Genomic DNA, 18,885 nt, shown 5'->3' with positions numbered 1-18,885 from the left:
ATAAGCCGTTCCTCTTTCAGTGGCTCTTTTGGTCAGCAGAAGTTCACTTGCAAATATGATAGGGGATAGTGGCTAAAAAGCACCATGGATAACAAAGAAAAGGCACCGACATCAGATAGAATGATTGCATTTTCTGCAAGGTGATGTTTGTGAGAGCTTCTCTGTGGGCTCCACCATCTCAGGACTGTCAGCTCTGGGCCCGTGTTATTCTCTACCCGCTGCAGGCGGAGGGAGGAGAGCAGGAATGTCTTCGGGTCTTTTCTCTTCCCCTTCCCCCTCCCTTACACCTGACGTCAGATTCTCAAGTTGCTGCATTCTTCACTCGCAAGAAAAGAATCTGCATTTTTTCTCTTGGCTCCGGTAAATGGCCATGTGGCATTTTACTTTTCAGCAGTTCCTTAAAGAGCTCCCTTGTGGTTGATGAATGCAGAAACTTTGTCATAAACTAAAACACCCTTCCCTCCCCTTAATCTAGGCTGCTGCTTACTCAGGGAGCCTCAGATGGGGTTTTGATGACAGAATTCCTAAGTGCTGAGCAAGCAGATGTGGGATTGCAGCCGCTCTGAGGACGCCTCGGTTTCTTGCAGACTTCTTGTCTTCTCCTGCGCCGTGTGCGTGCACAGATTCTGGGCACGGCGCCACGCAGCCCGGATTAGGGGAAGGCTGTGGTTCCCTCCCGTCCTTGTGTGCCTCAGTTCGGATGTAAATACGGCACTGATGCTCAGCACATGGCAGCTCACAGCTCGGGGGAGGGAGGGAGGAGGCTGGTGCAAAAGGCCTACACAGAGGTGGGTCATTTGAAGTCATATTTTGTCCCCCCCCCTGGAATTAGAGATGAGTCTTTGTGCTGGAGCTGATGACGAATTGTGGGGTGGGTGGTGGGACAGTCAGCTTGGTTTGTTAGGTCTTTTGCTGGTGGTTAAATCTTACCAAATTTACTTCATAACTGACCAGTACATTGGTGGTAGATGGCCCCAAGGAAATCTGAGGGGAATCAGCAGTGCCCTCTGCCCTGCACGTTATGCTGTGGTGCTCCTGAGCCTGATTAATATTTGTTTTTCTCTCTCCCCTTCTCTTGGTTTCCAGACAAATGATGCTGCAGGAAATACCTGGAACTGGCTTTACTTCATCCCTCTCATCATCATTGGCTCTTTCTTCATGCTCAACTTGGTGCTGGGCGTCCTGTCAGGGTAAGACACCAATGACTTGCTTGTCTCCACCTGGACGTGAGAAGGGAAGGCGTGTTTGTGGGTTTTAGCTCTGTGGAGAGGATGGAGGTGACAAAGAGAAGCCGAAGTGATACATTGCACTGTACATCACCCCTCTTCACGTTTCCTATCCTGTCCTTCCCTTGCTGTGGGCTATTCCTATAAGAATGCAGAGCTATAGGGCATGGGATAGACTAAATTGAGATGATATGAATCCAGACAGAAGGTAAGCAAATTTCTCTAATTATATTGGCTCCGGCCTGTAGAGCCACCACTTACTCTTGTGTTGCCTTAAAAATCAAAGTGCTCATAATGGATTTGGTCTAGCTGTGCAGCATGGGGAAATTTGACGCTCCGACAAAAGGCAATTAAAAGATCTCGGCTTCATTTATTTATTTATTTTTAAATCTCTAGCCGTTGAAGCCAATGTCTGGAGTTTGGGGACGTACCGGTCTCTTGATGTTCAAAGCCCGGGGGTCAGCCAAGGATTCAGTGTTTGCTGGATATGAGTTCTGGGTTTGGGCCATTGTAGAGATGGAGCTGCCAAGTTTGAAGCCTAGCTGGAACGCCCCCAGCGTCTGTGGAAATTTGATCTACATTTAACAATCTGACTCATCTTAATGGTTTGTGAGCTCTTAGACTTTGGCACCTCATTTTGCACACAATTTCTTCCTTGCCCATCCAGGTGATCTCAATTATACGGATCTATAAAAATCTAGATTTATTTCTGGCTCTTGGCAGCTGGGGAAGAGAGAAAAGAGTTAATGTTGTTGACTGGTAAATGCCTTCCAGTGTTGTACGCTCGCTCTTTAAGTTACTAGAGAAAGAAAAGTGTTTTCCAAAGATGAGATTCATGCTCAGTGTTGTTATTTTGTTTGGGATCCTCCTCCTCAGAGCATGAGCTGGGGTAAGGAGCAGGAAGCAGAAGTGCAGTTGTGTTTGAAGACAGGGAGATGGGCTATCACAAGAGAGCCCATGGAGAAGGCCAGGTGCTGTACTTTGCTGGGCCAGGAATAATGCCCACGATCAATAACCAATGCAAGCCATTGAATCAAAGCCATTCCTCAGACATCCCACCATAACCAGATGCTTGGAATGGGAAGCCTTGTGACCATGCTTGTTTGACATACAATTTCAAACGAGCACCAGAGGCAGGACCACGTGTGGTTCGTTAGGTAGTTCATCTTCGTCGTTGCGCAGCGGGGTCAGCCCACATTGGCTGAAATGATGCTTGTGATCTAAAATGAAGCTCAACAGCCTGCAGGCTCCTGTTCCTTTGTGATGGATTTACACGTATTTGGTGACTGAAAGATGAGGACCTCAGCCTGGCTCCCCTGAAAGCCTCTCATTGCTTGGGGCAAGCTATGAATATTATATAAATGTGTATCTTCTGTTGAAAACAAAACGAGAAGGCAGCTTTGTATGTCAACTTTCCCTTTGTAAGTGGGAAGGATTATAATATTTTCTTCACAGAGGGAAGCTTTTAAATTCTACTCTATATGGTGGTTTGATTTCCTTGGCTGGAAGAGTTCCTGGGGAGAGGCTGAAGAAAATAAACATCGTAGCACAGGTGTTGACCACATTGCTCAGCAGGCTCCTGGTGGGCTTGCAGCTATTGAGCAATGTAGGAACCTGGGTATATGTGAACAGTCTGGTGATGGAAAGACACCACAAAGACAAAAAGACCCTCTGAAGGCAGAGACTGTTGTCATTATATTCTCTAACAGAAAGTCCCAGATAGCACTTCAGAAAAATAGTGGTTTTGCTGGAGGACATTCTTTGCATGAGTCTCTGTGCATGGGGATTTTGACCACTGAAAGAACTACAGAGGAGGGGTCACTGATAAGTGTATGTGGACGTAATGCAATCTGCATTCCAGTGACTGCCTTCTCGTGGCTCCTGCAGTGGAGGATCCTCAGCAATATCCCACCTTCTATTCTCTATAAAACAAAATTAATTTAGGGTTAGGGGTTCTACAAAGAACCCATGAACAGGGTTATCTCAGCATTCACTCACCTGCTTTTTATCTTCGTGATCTAAGCACCTTGCAGCCTTTATTCTCCTGAGGGTGGCACAATGTTCTGCCACCTTCCCTCTCCACACATTAGAGAGGGAACAGTAGAGTAGAGTAGAAAGAGGGGACATAATGTCCCCAGGCACAGTGGCAAGCTGAGATTAGATCACTGGTTTCCTAGGCTTGTGCATGGTCTTTGTTACAGCCCTTTTCCACAAAAATCCTGTTGGGAAGGTTGTGTTTTATTTTCCAATATTCTGCCATATTCATCACGAATATTAGTTAAGCTTCAGTGTGCCAGCCTGTGCTTTGGGAAGCCACAGAAAAGTCTTTTACCTGAGTGTTTTTCATTGCTGTTTGTTTTGAACTATTTTCTCTCACGTATTTGTGCTCCTCAGTGGACAATAAGGAAGGCAGAGATTTCTGAAGTAGGTATGCAGACACTATCACTGATTATGGCAATATAAATAATCTGAAATGACAACAAAGTTATTGAGCTTCCCACTGATATTAGATTATACAGAGTTTTTCCATAACTCCTAATGGAATTTTCTGCCTTTCTGTAGTTATTTGTGAACCTGTGTCAACACTGGGCAGCTGCCTCATAAGGTGGGTTTAGCTTTCATGTTTATCTGTTTGAGCAGTGGAGGTAGATTGATCTGGTTAGGATCCTGAGTCTCCTCTGCTAGGAAAATATGGCAGCATTTGCAATACAAATGCTACAGAAGAGATGCTACCTGTTTCAAAATAAAGAGCAAACAACCTGTCTCCTCTGCTGCTGCTGCTTCTGGAATTATAATAAAAGTGAAGACAGAAAAGTGGCAGGGAGATGTGGAAATACGTATATGCTGGTAAAAACTTGGTGTATAAAAATAACCCCAAATCTTGGGCCACAGTTGATATGACATAATCCTCCAAGCGCATGGCTAAGGATGTAATTAAAAGCATGTTGACTCTGTCATCCAGACTAAATGAGACTCTTCCTGCTGTACAGCGTGTCCTCCTCTAGCATGCTGATCAAAGCACTGCCAGTGCTCTTGTCATCAGTTAATATTTAAATACCCTCCCGAAATGGTGCTCTCTGCCTTCTGTTCCTTTCCCTTCCCTGACACGAGCACTGTGGGCCAGATTGCCAGCAGAGCTCTGCTCTCCTTGTGCCACCAAGTACTGAGATGAAGTTACCTGATGGAGATGTAGTAGATGTAGACCACCCAGTGGTCCTAGGACGTGGGTTGTGCAGTACCTGGGAACATGGTTTATCCAACAGTGCAGTAGGATTGCTGCGTTCTCCTGTATATTTACTACAGATATGAGTTGAAGTGGCTGGTGTGTCAGCCTGCCCACGCACGGCTAAAGAGGGGGCTCTGCCTGGGGAAGTTGGTGGCAGTTTCCCCCCGCCAGGCTGCACATCACGGGCAATGGCAGACTCTGCTGTTGTCAAACTATGGATACGGTCAGATTTAGTTTTCCCGGTGAGGTGCGGTGGGTACACACGTATACAAGTGAGCTGCACTTCCAACAGCTCCTACAATCCTACAGCCTTTGCTCACAAAAGGTGTGGGGCTCAGCGGCAGAAGCACAGCATCCAGCTTGCTGTGTGGCAGGGGTAATGCAGGTTTGTGTTCCACGTCTGGGACTCTCCTCTCTGCTTCTCTCTTTGTATTCCCCCTGCTCTCTGTTTTCCCTCTCTGATGCCTGTTTGATCTCTCTGTGAACTGATTAAACTCATCAGCCCTGTAGATCATCAGTGGAGCAGGAATAAACAGGTTAATTTTTCTGGAGGAGCATTTGATGAGTGCCATGGCTGATTCAAGAAAAGGTCGGGGCTGTGTGGGGCCAGGAGAGCAGAAGCAGGAGGAGAGATTTCTCTCTCTTTTGGTAACATTAAGACATTTGGTAGGCTCATTTACATCTTTATTGGAGCTATAGTGGTCTGCCACTTGAAGACAGACAAATGAGACATGTCTTGCTCATGTTGGAGAGCTGCACTTGGCTTTGTTTTTGTTTCTCTGTTTTAATCATGAAAAGCTGGTCTAGCAATGCTGACCTCATCCCAGGACGTTGGGGTACCTGATTTCCAAGAACCTGTGGCAGTATTTTGTAAGGTTTCCAGAGCAGTGTGAAACAGCAGCACTAGTAAAAATGTTTAGGTATTTGTATCCTTAAGTTCTTACTCTTGAGCCACCTTTTTCCATCAAATGAGGCGAGTGACTATGCTTAGTTACCAGATTCTTTGTAGACTCTTTGTGATTTAGGCAGCAATAAAGGCATCCATCATGGGGAATACAAACTTTCTATAAGAAAAAGGGATTGACTGTCACTGGTGGCACCATGGGAATATTCTGGCTCCAAGTCATGCCAAGAAGGGTTGACCCCAGACACCTTTTGCTTTTGCCTGAATGCAGGGTTGTTTGCTGCAGAGCGTGTCATGGGACTGGGCTTTGATTCTAACCAGAAAATGCCCAGTGATGATCCTCATAAATTTTTTATTGAACTCTGTGCATGGTTCTGCAGTTTCCAGAGAGGAGAGAAGAAAATCCCCCATGCAGTGGAGATATCCTGACCAATGCTCATTTATTTTTATGCCTTTGGAGTGATTTCTTGCTAGCAGGCTGCAGCCCTCTGCCATCCTGCTCTGCAGCTCTTGCCACCAGGACATGGGGCCCCATCTCCATCAGCACATTTAGCTCCCCGCTGTCCCTCCTTAGCAGTGATTTTCGATGCTGTGTTTCTCATCCTGATGCTGCTCCCCTCTCAGCCCAGCTACCATTTTTCTTCTGTGGGCTGGTGGGATTATAGAGTTTCATACTGTCTGGGTGTTGAACTGGGCATTAATTTTGCCTGGTAATGAGCTGGATGGTCCTGCACAATACACTTGTGACTGTTCGGATGCTTTGGGTTACACGATGCAAAGAGGATAAACATGATCACGGGCTGCTGCGAGGAAGATGATTTGACTTATTTCAAGGCTAAGTGCTTTCTGGCACCATTTCACGCAGTGGTGAGGAGGGGTGAGGGTGGCGAGACAGCCAGAGCATGGCCAGAGAGGGCAGCACACTGTGGATGATGCATCTGAGCCCTGGGTCTGTGCGTCTCGAGTGTGAAAAATGCTGTGTGTCACGTCCTCAAATACTTATGGTGAAGCCTGAGGGATCTCCAGACCAGCCAATGAAGAGTAATTATCTTTCCTGAGGTTTACTCATCTGGCTGCAATAACCAAGTGGGAAGAGGCACTGTGATGGCCAGTTTGCATCTTCCCTGTGCAAGTATTTCTGTAATGCTGCCCAGAGCTGCTCTGCCCGAGCTGTGCAATGCCTGCCTCTTGTTGTCTGAGACCACCTGGTGTAGGAGCCACAGGGAGACGTTTTCTGTGGGTGTAGCATCTTTGGAACAGCAGGAGCCTGGCAAGGGACACAGCCACGGGCAGTGCTGGCACCTTGCAGGTGAATTGAGGGTTAGGGTAAACGGTGCTTTCACTCCTCACTGCAGCACGCTGTTCTGAGCAGTCTGCATTGTGGGGTGATGCTCTGTGGCCACATTAAACACTCCCTGCCTTGTCCTCTGGTCTCCCCAGGGGGTATCTGTTTCCACTGCTGACTGTGGTGCCTTGGGTCACTGAGACCTTGGGGCTGTTCGAGCAGCTTGCTAGGGGTAAGCATGGCCCCGTTAGGACCTCACCGACCCGGCTGTCTTGGTGACTTGCTCTGCTGAGTTTCATGACATGTTTTCCCAGCCTAAGGATTTTTGCCAGATTGGGATCATAAAACTTCTGCCTGCAAGACATGCAGAGACTGGAGAAGAATTAGGCTGATTAATTTGTCATAATGGCAAAGCGTTCTTCTGTCCTCCTTCTCCCTCATTACAGAGGCAATCATTCATTTTCCCTGAAAATTAGTTCCAAGTTCGCTGTTACCTGCTGTGATCTGACTTTGGCTGCTGTTAATTATTTGCATTAGAAGAGCTGCATCATGAAAAGATACGAAACTCTGCGTCCTCATTGTTTTTAGTCTTTCCTCAACCTGTGCTTAAAAACAAGGGGAAAGACACAACAAAAGGAATATTCTCTTTCCCGTTGTTCCTAGCTCTTCACCCTTTTTAATAAATCCACCATTGCACTCAAATCTGGGAGAAGCACATGTGTTTCTTGCAGGAGCAATGACTTTTCATGTGAGCTTCCTCTCAACAAGCTAAATGTCTTACCAAGTGTAGATCCCTTGCTCTTTTTGTTTTGATTTTGTACAGGAGGGATGGACTACATTTATTTGACCTTCTGTTAAGCTGCAATGGAAATTAAAGCCTGCAAGATAGGAATGATGCATAGGAGACTGAAATTTAAATTGCCTGGGCATTCTGCTTTGACTCTGGGGTGGAGGCTTGAAGAACAGAGCCAGAGGTTTATCCAGCACATGCACTGAGCTGAACTGGGCAATCAGTGCTATGAGACAAATGATGTTCCTCTGCCCAGTCCCATTCCCTCACTGGGACCAGCTTTGCCCAGCTGGGGAACTTGCAGCAGTTCATATCAGATTAGATGGAATCAAAGTGAAATTATCACAAGCTGGATGTAAAGACAAAAGGAAGAAAGATGCATTGAAGGCTTCACCTCTTCACTCTCTTTCTAGAAATACACGACGTGTCCCATATCTAGCTTGCGTTTGAAGCATCTTCCTGCTATGTTCAGTGATAAAAGTGACTGTGAAGCCCGGCTTGGTGCCGAGTGATCAATCCCACAGTGGTACTTTCATCCTTTATCGGCTGGTTGAGGAGAAATTCTTTTTTCCACTCTTAAGAGCAATGAGGAGGAAGCAGCAGCAGCTCTGGCTGTGCAGGATTGATGGAATCGGTCCTTACTCCTACATGGTGGACATTGGGATGGGTGAAGCTGCTCAGCCAGCTGGGTCTGTATGTCTGGGCTCGGGCTCGGGCAGATGGGCATGACCCCTTGGACCATGCCTAGGGTCATCTTGGTTGGCTGGAGCTGCTGGTGAGACAGATAACAGTGGGTGTATTTGGGATTTCATACAGCTGATGGGACAACCTGGGGCAGGTGAGGAGCCACAGAACTTTGTCATCTTCAGCACTAAGGAATCCCAGTCCTCCTCTGGGCTTCCTTGTTTAATACTAAGGTTCAAAACTCAGACTTTGCAGCAAAGCACTTTTTTTTGGACAAGAAAATAGAATCTTAGAGGTAGCAAAAGTCACCAGCATGAAGAAATTCCTATTGATGGCTTTCCAGGTGAATTGCCTTCTTAGTTTCATCTTGTTCCAGCACTTTTCCTGTGTGATCCCTTTGCACCCCTGGGAGGAGCTTTCTTCCACCTCCCTCAGGTTTTCTTCTTGCCCAAACTAAGTGCATTTCTATGCTTTTTCCCTTCTTGTTTCAGACAAGCTTTCTAATCAATACACTTTGTGCTCCGTGGTGACCTGGGCCCGAGCTTTAGAGGTATTTAAGACCCCTGGGTTAATAATCTACATGCATTTATGTTCATGGTTACAAATCAGTAAGGCAGAGGCATCAAATTATTTTAAGTTTTGCTTGCGGGTTTCTCTGCACTTGAAGTTTTTGCCTATGCATGAGGATAACCACACCCTGGTTAATCCTGGAGTCTTCTCGTGGCTGATTTTGGTGAAGATGTCTGATGCTACGGTAAAGAACCAGGCTCCTTGCTGGTCTCCTCCCATTTTGTTTGCAGCCCTCCAAGGTGTCAGCTATGCACAGCTCTGAGCCACATGCTGCTGGCTTTGTGGGTTCCCAGCCCCAGGCCATGACCCCTCACATGCAGGCTGCTGGAAATTGCACTTCTTGTCTTGCTCCCCAGAGTGCTGCAAACTCTGTAATTCTTGCTGCGCTGTCATGCCCAGCTCTCTCTCAACCTTGATGCCTCCTGTATCTCTCTGCCAGGATAGATTGGCTCTGGATTTTATTATTTTTTTTTTTTGCTGCTGGATGTATTGGTTTTCATCTTTTTCTTTCCTAAGCCAAATTGGATTCTACCCGTTCAGCCTTCCACCTCTACAGGCCTCCACACTGATTAATGCCCTGAAGGGAATACATCGCTCTCTTCTCCCCATCCCTTCCCCTTGCTCCTTGCCTCCTCTTTGCTGCCATGAATAACTCGGTCCCTGCTGTGGCTGCCTTTGGTCCTCTCCTGGTGAAGCTCCTTTGAGAAACACCAAAGGCTGGGGCCTCTGAGGGGGCCAGGTGGAGGCTGCCGGCCCCCTGCAGGACTCCTGCTCCCCTGCCGCTGCCTCCCCACCAGCCCTTTTCAGGCTCCTGGAGTCGTGCTGGGACTGTGCTGGGCCTCTGCTCGGTTATTTAATCTCAGAGAGATTTCAAAGGGTCTCTGGTGCTGCAGTCAATGTTGGTTCCCTAGTGACAGTGCACCCTGCTGAAGCAAAATGCTTCAGGAATCAGGGGAAGATGGGGTCTGCTGCCCTGCTCGGACACCCTCACTCCTTCCTGGCCATCCTGCCCACCTCTCTCTGTGCTGGTCTGAGTCACCACAGCACCCTCAGGAGGGGTATGGGGATGCTCAGCAGGTCCCCAGACTCTTCCTGCATCTTCATCCAGGACCCCCAGCAGCTGCTTTTCTTTTCGTCTTGCTGCTGCTTATCCATCTTGCTGCTGCTGGTTCTCTGTGGGCTCTCTTTCTTCCAGGACTCGCTCTCTGCCTTTGCCTCTCAAAGTACAGGTTTGCACAAGGTAAGATAAATGTTTAGCACCGCCAAGGCTTTGTGTCCTTTGTTGTATAAACAGTTACAGTCATAAAGGTGTTGGGCTTTTTTTTGTTGCATCCAGCACACGCTTCCCCTTCTGAAGGATTTGCTGTTCTTCAGGAAGACAAAAGACAGAGATATGAACCTGCAGAACAAATTCTTTCCCTGCAGCAAGAATCTGCTTTTCTATGAACACTTGGATGCTGATGCGGTTAGTGAATGAAATGTTAGGCGTATTAACCAGATCAGACCCTGCCGAAGCAAGCTGCAGGGGTCTTTGCAGGACTGTGTGTTTGTGGCTGCAAACTCAGTCACGTAAGCCTTGTAAGAGCTGTAAGATGGCAGGAGTACAAGGAGGGCTCAGCAGGAATCTGCCCCCCACCATGCTATCAAAACTGGCGTCACCCAAGCAGCAAGGATTTGGCTGAATTAGGATGAGGTGGCAAAGCTCTTCATCACAGGGACCTGAGAAAGAAAGAAAACAAAACAAAAAAGAAGGATCTTTTTCTAGTTCTTTCCCACAGACGGTTAACCAAAATAAATGTTAGGAAATGGACTTCCACTCTTAAATCCAATTAAGTGTTTCTGCCTGCATGTGGATGCTCTCAGGATGCCTGGAGATGTGCATGGTCCCTGTGCACTAACTCACCCTAGGGTACTCAGAAGGTCTGATAAGTAATGTACAGCCCCTCAGCAAGCAGTTGCATCTTGCCAGGAGCACAAGAGACCTGGCTTTACTATCAAAATGCAGGTAGTATCATGTCTATTTTACCTGTTTTATCACCCAGCATGTTTGTATGTTGGAGTCCTACCAGTGCATGTTCTTATCTCCTGGTTCCACTTGTAGCATCTTATGGATATTCGTAGTTCACTGTTGTTCTTTCTGAAGGTCTGCAGAAATATAGCCAGGTAATTGGCACTGAATCGTTTTTTGAGGTTCCTTCCTTGCTGGCTTTAAATGGGATGAACTGAAAGAGGAATTTTTATTGCTTCACCTCATCCAAGCAGCCCCCGAAACGTGTGAGTTTGTGCCACTGCTGATCCTCTGGCACGTGCTTCCTGCAGTGATGCTCCTCCAGCTTGCACGTCAGGCAGCCAGAGGAGTTGGTGTATTCCATCAGCTACCCCCAGCCTGTCCCTCACTGCTCCCAAGTGATGTGGGCTGTTTAACAGGCTGCTGTCAAATATCAAGTCTCTACTTGGGCACTGCTCCATGTTCGAGCAACAAAGCTCACAAATTAAGCCTCCTGTCTTGGCCAATTTTGTTCCTCCATCAGGAGAATTCATTTTGGCCTGTGAGTAATTCAGGCAGTCAAACATCTGTAGGCCTGGCTAGTTCCTTAGCTAGCAGCTCACCCACTTAAATTTATCTGTCTCCTTTTGGCTCTTGGGGGCTGCATTTTTCCAGGCAGGACTATGTCCCTCAATGCCATCCAGGTTCAGCCTTACTCATTTCTTTGAAATACTTGGGCTAGAGATGATACCAATCCTTAAACTGATTTTTGTTTTAGACATAAAATTTTGAAGTCCTTTTCAATTCCTTTCTGGGAGTCCTTAGTGAGGCCCTTCTGAGATCTGTGCTGTTTTTGCTTGCTCTGAACTGTGCTTTAGATTCAGTAGAAGGCTGTTCTCCCATTATAAGATCTGAGTTTTCATGAGATCATGTGTAGCTCAGTGGTACTGTTCTGAATGAGGAGCTAATTACCTATGTCATTATCATGAATTGCTAATCACCACCACTATTAGTGGTAGCAATGACAGTAATGCTGTATCATCTCTCTTTGCCTCTTTCCTTTGAGTGGGAAGCACTTGTGTCTGCTTTCTACTGGGAAAACCTGAATCGCAGAGGTTTGAATGGTGTGATTAGTCTTGCAGCAAGCCTGGGTGTGCACCACGAAACCCAAGACCAGGAGGCATGTTACATGGTGCTCCATCTCTGCTCTTTTCTCTTACATAGAAAAATTGATCAGAGACTTGGAGAATGGAGATTAGGGCTTTTGTTTGTTTTCCTTTTTGATTGGTCTGACTTTTTTTTTTTTTTTTTTCCCACTTAAGACCAACATAGGTAAAGTATTTGTAAGAATGTCATTGGATTATAATCTTCTATGGCCCCTGATGGTTACTCATGAATTGACCTTGCCTCTCTCATGGTTGGGGAGTCTCGTGAGTTTCTCTGAAGTGGCCATTCCAGTGCGTATTTACACCATGATATATTTTACTCTTCCTCCCCCTAATGTGATAAGAGACAATCATCCATTTTCCTCATGACTTTAAGCACTAAGCACTCTTGAGGAGGAAAAAAAAAAAAGTGACACATTGAGCCTGACTGGTGTGGCGTATGGTTTCTATGATGAATGCCCTTCCGTTGATGTCTGTTCCTCTTGTCTCTGTAGGATCAGTTATTCACAACTGTCATGTTGTAACTAAAATATGCTGTAGTCATCTACCAAGGCAGAGCTTGTCTTCCTCCAAAGCAGTGTCTCCCGATGCTGTGCTGTGTGTAGGAGTACCAACCCTTCCAGCTTTCCTCCTCCTAATGCCTCACCCCAGGCAGTGTTGGAAGAGGAGCATTTGCGGGGCTTTTTTGGGGAAAAAGTGATTGATGGAGGGCAACAACAGAGGAGCGTTATTCAGTATTCTGCCATACAAAATTGGCCAAAGTATGGAGGACCAGCTGTGAAGAAAGTCCTAAAGGAAAAGCTGGTCAGGAGGCAGCATATTTCCTGCCTAAGTTTCCCAGAAGGTTTAGGAGATTTTTGCAAGTCAGTGGCATAAATAGCAATTATTCTGGATAAAACAGGAAACTTATTTACTGCTGCCAAACATTCCTATGGGGTTTTCCCTGATTTCTTTTAGAACTGTCAGGAAAACTTCAGCTCAAGTATTTCTAGATATAACACAACATTTTGATAGAATTTTTCTATTTGTCTTTGAAAATGGTCTGAAATTTTTCTGAAAAGCTCTCATGCAGGAATTCTGAGAGTTTTCCAGTTACTGCAAATGGGGAATATTTCAGTTCTTGAATGATGATAAACGTAGTGGAGGAGAGAGAAGCATGCTTATATTAATGCATTTCACATGGAAACCTTTTGTAAAACTCCAGCTTAATTGGGGAGAGCTGAGAGAGTGAGCAATGCTTTCTTCCCCTAAGAAGAGTACCCATCAGGGCACTCCAGTCCCTAGCCTGCTGCGCTCAGACGACAGTCAGTGAGCAGAGACCCACGGTACCTGGGTCATCTCCTGAAAGCTGCCTTCCCAGCTTCTCTGGCAGGACAAACCAGCTGCAGGGAGCAGGAGGCCTGGACTGGGGCTGTTAGGCCACGAGGTGTTGCTTTGGTTGGCTCTGGCACAGGGCTGTGCCTCCCTGCAGCTTCTGGTGGGCGCAGGTAGCTTCAGGCTCAGCAATGTTTCCTTGCGAAATGAGTGCATGACTGCGCAGAAACTACTGGAGGCTTGCAACTTAGCATGGTTTCTACCTCATTTTCTTACATGTTTAAAGTTGAGAATAAAGAGACAGGACCTAGTTAGCTTTCACTGTCCCTAGGCCAGCTAGGAGCTGGCAGAGGATGAAAGGCTTTGCAGCAAAGCTCTCCCTCCCCTGCTCCTGAGGGGCGCGGGAGCAGTGCCACAGCTCACCCGCTGCCCTTCCTGCCCGCTGTGGCCCTCGGCCAGGCTCCCCGCTGGGTATCGCCTCCTGCTGCCCCCCGGCACGGCCCCGCTCTGGAAATGCACGGTGACACACGCCAGCAGTGCAGGAAATCATCCCCCACCCCTCTGTTCCCGGCAGGTTAAATGCGTGTTGTCACCTCGCGTTGTCCGATCCCATTTTTCCCCATCCAGAGAGAAATGAAAAAGGAGAGGAGGTCTGTGGCCCCAACCAGCAGGTGCTGAATCAGAAACGAGCACGTTAAAAAGGAAGAGGGAGGAAATGGGCAGCCCAGCTGACACGTGCAGGCTCCCGAGCCACTGGGCAGACACATGCCGAGGAGAAGCTGTCAGAGCAGAGCGGTGTTTCGGCTTCCTCTGTTTCAAGGATGGGCTGTGCTGCCAGGTGGGGGACAGGAGAGGGGAATCAGGAGACTGGGAGCATGCTGCCAAAATCAGGAGCGCAGCTCAGCTGATGGCAGCTCACATCCACGGCTGGTAGCTGCGTGTGTCGCAGTGCTGAGCCAAGTCCTCCTGCGGTCCCCTTCTCCACGGGTCAGGCAGTCCTGCCAAACTGAGCAAATTGTCAGCTTGGAGGGGTGAAATGGAGACTGTGAATACAAAGCTGGCTTTGGCCCTTGCAGCTCCTTTTTCCCCATACTTCCTCCTCCTTCCCATCTCCTGCTCCTTGTTAGATTCTGACTGAGGAGCATGTATGGGTAATGAGCAGGTGATTAGTGAGGTGGTAGTGAAGAGTGAGGTTAACTAAGGCTTGCAAGAAAGGAGTCTGCGATGTTAAGATGTCGAGTGGGACAAAGACTGGGGCACTGGTGTATGTGAGGGACAAAACCTCATCACGCTTCTGACCACGCAGGTTAAGGTGTCATGGGATTCAGTCCTGTTACCCCTCATTGGTGTGTGCTCAAAGCGAGGGGCTGCAGAGGCTGTTTTGGAGCCCTGCAAATGGTAGAGGACATGTACATCTGCAGAGGTAGCTTCAGGTGGAGCACCAGGAGCTTCCTAGAGGTGACACAGGTCAGCCTGGGGAAAGCCTTAGTGTGGGTGTCTGCAGGTGGGGGCCGCACTGTTGTCTCAGCATCGTTGCAAGGTAGGCTGTAGGATGTACTTGGAAAAGGCTTTTGCAGTGGTTGGGTGAATCTTTTTTTTTCCAGCCTGTGTTATTTGCTTCCTTTCTCATTCACCGCACCCCCACACACTCTATAGCCTTGTCATAATCTGATGACAATTTGCTTGCTTTCCATGTGATTTTATCAAATAGCAAGATCGTTGTTACCCCAGATGCTCTGGGTTGAGGGTATTTCACCTTCCTGCAGAGTACCCAACCTCACCTACAGCTCTTGTTCAACTTGTGTTTGTCAAAGTTGGCTTAAGCCCCCAGAGGGAAAATTCTGAGGAGGGTGAACTGGGAAACGTAAATCTCTTCCTGAACTGAAAGACCACTGGTGCCTCTCTGACAAAATATTCTGCTTCTAGAGGGAATTATCTGGGGATAGTGATTTAGGTGGTGGAGAGGGACGGAGGAGATGTATTAGCATTGGGGACAGCAATTTGTAATGCCTGACTGGACGGGTGTATGCAGCAGTGCATCAGGATCTCATTGGCAAGGATGTTGTGTGGCCCCAGAACAGAACTGTGTGCATTTGGGATTTCGCAGTCCTCCTGCAGGATGAGGGGCAGAGAAAGAGCTGAGGTAGAATCAAAGTGGTACCTTGTTGGGCAGCAATGTGTAGTGTGCTGTGGTTCCTGCTGCTATCGACTTCACAGGCTTTGTGAAGACAATCTCAACGCCAAAAGAAGGGCTGTGTGTTTTCCCTGACTTTATGTGATGTGCTTTCTTATTCTTCTCCCTCTGTAGTGAATTTGCCAAAGAACGAGAGAGGGTAGAAAATCGCCGAGCTTTCCTGAAACTCCGTAGGCAGCAGCAAATAGAACGGGAGCTAAATGGATACCTGGAGTGGATCTTCAAAGCAGGTAAGGAGACACAGCTAATGTTGGACCAAGGTGCGTGGCACGTAGAGTCTGGTGATGGCAAGGACAAGGACCCCAGGACCAGTTCTTGGCATCTCTGGCCAGCAAAGCCTGGACAGGACCCAACTAGCACTTCTTATTTTTGTTATGCTTGTTCCTGAGCAGTCACACTGAAGTTATTGCAGAAGATCCCAGTTTGGTTAAGCAGAAATAAAGGAGTTGGGCCAACCTGCTTTATTGCTGAGATCAAAGCAATTGTCTTAATATGATATAATACAAAAAGCGATACAGTGCACAGTCTCTGTGGTGGGGAAACTGTTGCCTGAGATGAGTCATTTATATTTTATTTACTTTCCACCACAGCTATTTTATAAGCCTCTCTTGCTATGATGGCAAAATACACTGGAGTGTCATTTTTATGAGCTACAAAGATCACTTCCATGAAACTTACCCTGGCGCATGTGAACAGTGCTTTAGAACTATTATAACTGAACATTAGGCTTTATTGCAAGCAGTGATCAAGTTTAAGAAAGACCTAAAATCTCTATTTTAACAAAAATAGCAGGTTTTTCTTTTTATTGGATGGTAAAGATTACCAATAACCCTTCTGTGTTATAGAGTAGCTAATATATATTGACATAACCACAGTGCAATTCATTAAGCATTGAGAAAACTTCTGGGGCTGATTTGCTTCCTTGCTTGCATTTCTGCAAAGCTTAAACTGAAAATGCCTTTTGGAATAACGATGGGGAGAAAAGAAGTGGTGGCTTCACAAATAGGTTTTCAGCTGCCTTCCTAGGCAGGTCAGCTTCTCCTCTGCCCATTACAAATGGGGAAACTGAGGTCTGACGTTGTGTAGTGATGTGGTGTGGGCATCAGCTGGCTGGCTGGTGGCAGGACTGGTGCTGTGTTGCTCTGAAGCTGTGGGACAAACCTTTGTTTCTGCTCTGCCTTGGTGCCAGCTGTGAGCCACTGGCCAGCAAAGAGGCCTGCAGAAGCTTCCTCAGACAGGAGTGGCCTGAACATGAGTTTTAACAACCTGGCCAGAGAGAAAGAGGTCTGAAATGTAAAACAGAAAGAGCTAGTGGCAGTTTATATGGTGGCTTGATCCCATTATTCCCCAGAGCACTATGCACAGTAACAATTGAGTGCCAGTTGTATTGACTTTTATTCACTGTGACTGTTCAATGGCTAGTGCCCTCAATTAGGCAACCACTCTTTATCTCCCCTTAATTCTGTGGTTCTGTAGGAAAACAGGGGCCATTTGCTTTCCTTTCCATTTAGAACTTGTCTTCTCGTTTGTTTACAGCTTTTTGCTACCTCAAAATCAAATTAATTAATGGCTTTTTGGTTAGCTGGAGCAGAGTGCTGTGATTCTGCCTTGGCTCTGCTGCCATCTTGCTTTTAAGGCTCTTGAGATTTCTTGGGCTCTAAAACCCAGTTTCTCCGTTAATAAAATAAAGATGAGAATTTCCTTGTAGGGATGTGGGTTGCTTTGTTTTATTTTGGGGACTGTTGTACCAATAAAAGCTATGAGGAGGTCATTAGCTGAACCTTGAGGTCTGAAAGTTGAGCTGGAGAAGTTATAAAATACACAGCCAGCCTCTGCTCCAAGCACCAAGTCCCTTTGGGAATGACTGGCTATTCTATTTCTGTGTTGCTAATGCTGTATAAATGGCACATGAATATACAGTGAAATTTCTCTAAAATGCTCATCTTTTTTTATTTTGTCTAATAACACAGGACCCAGAAGGTCTTACAGAACATGCAAGTGTATGCAAAAGAGCTGAATCAGGGAATAATAAAAATATCTTGTAAAGGCACTGTTGAAGATACAATAGGAATGTTTTAAAAAAAAAAAAAAAAAAGCTTCTTAGTGCATCTGAATAATAACAATAATTAAAGTCAACTAATCAACTTAATGTTATTAAATCTTTAAATACAAAACAAACATATTATGAAGACTAGACAAAAGAGAGAATCAAGTGTTTGGAATTCAGGCATTGTAATTGTGGGACTGTGCAACCGATGGGGATTTCCCATTTCTGTTTCCGAAGCCAGGATTTCAGCTATGCCCATGTGAATCATGGATTGTGCCACTCTTCCTTGCCCAGGACCGTGTGTGTGGTCATGGTCAAAGGAAAGTGCTTTGGAGAAAAACAAGCAGAATGGAGGTCAGAGGCTATCCAGCCTGCAACAGCCCCAGGCAGTGAGATGTTGTAAGCTCTTTGCATAAATTTTGCCAAAGCAAAAGCTCTTGGTGTTCTGCTCTAATGTAACTCTGGAGGGGTTTGGTTATTATTCATGTAACTATCTAATTGTTTTTAAATCCTTCTAGCATCCTTGACCTCAATGAATCCTGTAGCAAGGAGTTCCACATGTTAATAGTTGATTTGATTGAAGAAAAATGTTTTTTCCTTGATTTTAAGTATGATGTCTTTCTGCTGCAGTGGGAGGAAGAGCTCAGGAGTGTACTTGGTATTTCTTTTTATTAATTCTCACTCTCTGCTGCGTCTCTACCTTGTTTCACCTTATTTTATTCTGCTCAAAAGCGTGCAGAGCCAATCTGCTCTTTTTCTGCTCTTCTCATGGAAGGCTCTCTAGGCTTCTAGTATTTATAGTATCCACCCCAGAGCATTTTGTTATTTCACTTATTTCTTATTTATTTTTGATGCAAGGTAGGAAGAGTGGAAAACTATGTTCCATTGGTTCATAAAGGGGCATCTTAATACTTAATGTTTAAGTATAATACTTAATCTGGTTTTGCTCTGTAGCACTTTACATATTCTGAGTAGTTGCTAGAGTTGGAAAGGAGATTTCCTTGTTCTCAAGAGTGCTCAAGTTCCTACCTCAAGGGCTGTAATGGGTGTAAAACCAAGGAAAGTATTTGAATGACTAAAATCTTTCCTTCATCTGTACACTACCTCCCATTTGTCAACACTGATTTTAATTTAGCATTATACTCATTATTTATTGACCACTTTTGAGTGCCTTTAATGTTTCTTAGAGCCTTCTCTATTTGTGAAGTGAGTAACAATATCTCTTGATGTACGTGTTGCATTAAAAAGGTAGTTCTGAAAAAAATTTGGAGGTTGTTTACTATTAACCCCTTCTTATACTGAAATTGGAGCTTGTTTAGTCATCCATAAGAAAACAGTGGGTCTTTGTTTTGTACTTCTTAAATGCTGTCTGACTCGATCATGTTCCAGGCCTGGTTTAATGACTTGTCTTAATAGACATTGGTGTTGTAAGAATGGAAATCTTTAGTAGCCTGGCCCTTAAGTATCTGACTACATTTTTCCTTTTTTTCTA

The 18,885-nt window shown here is 46.0% G+C and overlaps 1 protein-coding gene across 14 annotated transcripts in view; it reads left to right on the top strand.

Moving 5' to 3' along the window:
- CACNA1B (calcium voltage-gated channel subunit alpha1 B) overlaps positions 1–18,885 on the top strand; it is a 302,614-nt gene that overhangs the window by 149,313 nt on the left and 134,416 nt on the right. For all 14 annotated transcript variants that reach the window (XM_084494378.1, XM_084494376.1, XM_084494371.1 and 11 more), the window contains 2 exons: positions 1,087–1,190; positions 15,461–15,576. In XM_084494378.1, the coding sequence (XP_084350504.1) occupies positions 1,087–1,190; positions 15,461–15,576 (220 nt within the window). The remainder of the gene's footprint in view (positions 1–1,086; positions 1,191–15,460; positions 15,577–18,885) is intronic.

Source organism: Aythya ferina, assembly GCF_964211825.1.
Source record: "Aythya ferina genome assembly, chromosome: 20".
Lineage (NCBI taxonomy): Eukaryota > Metazoa > Chordata > Aves > Anseriformes > Anatidae > Aythya > Aythya ferina.
Note: the sequence above shows the minus strand (reverse complement) of the source record. Positions and strands in the feature narration are given on the sequence as shown.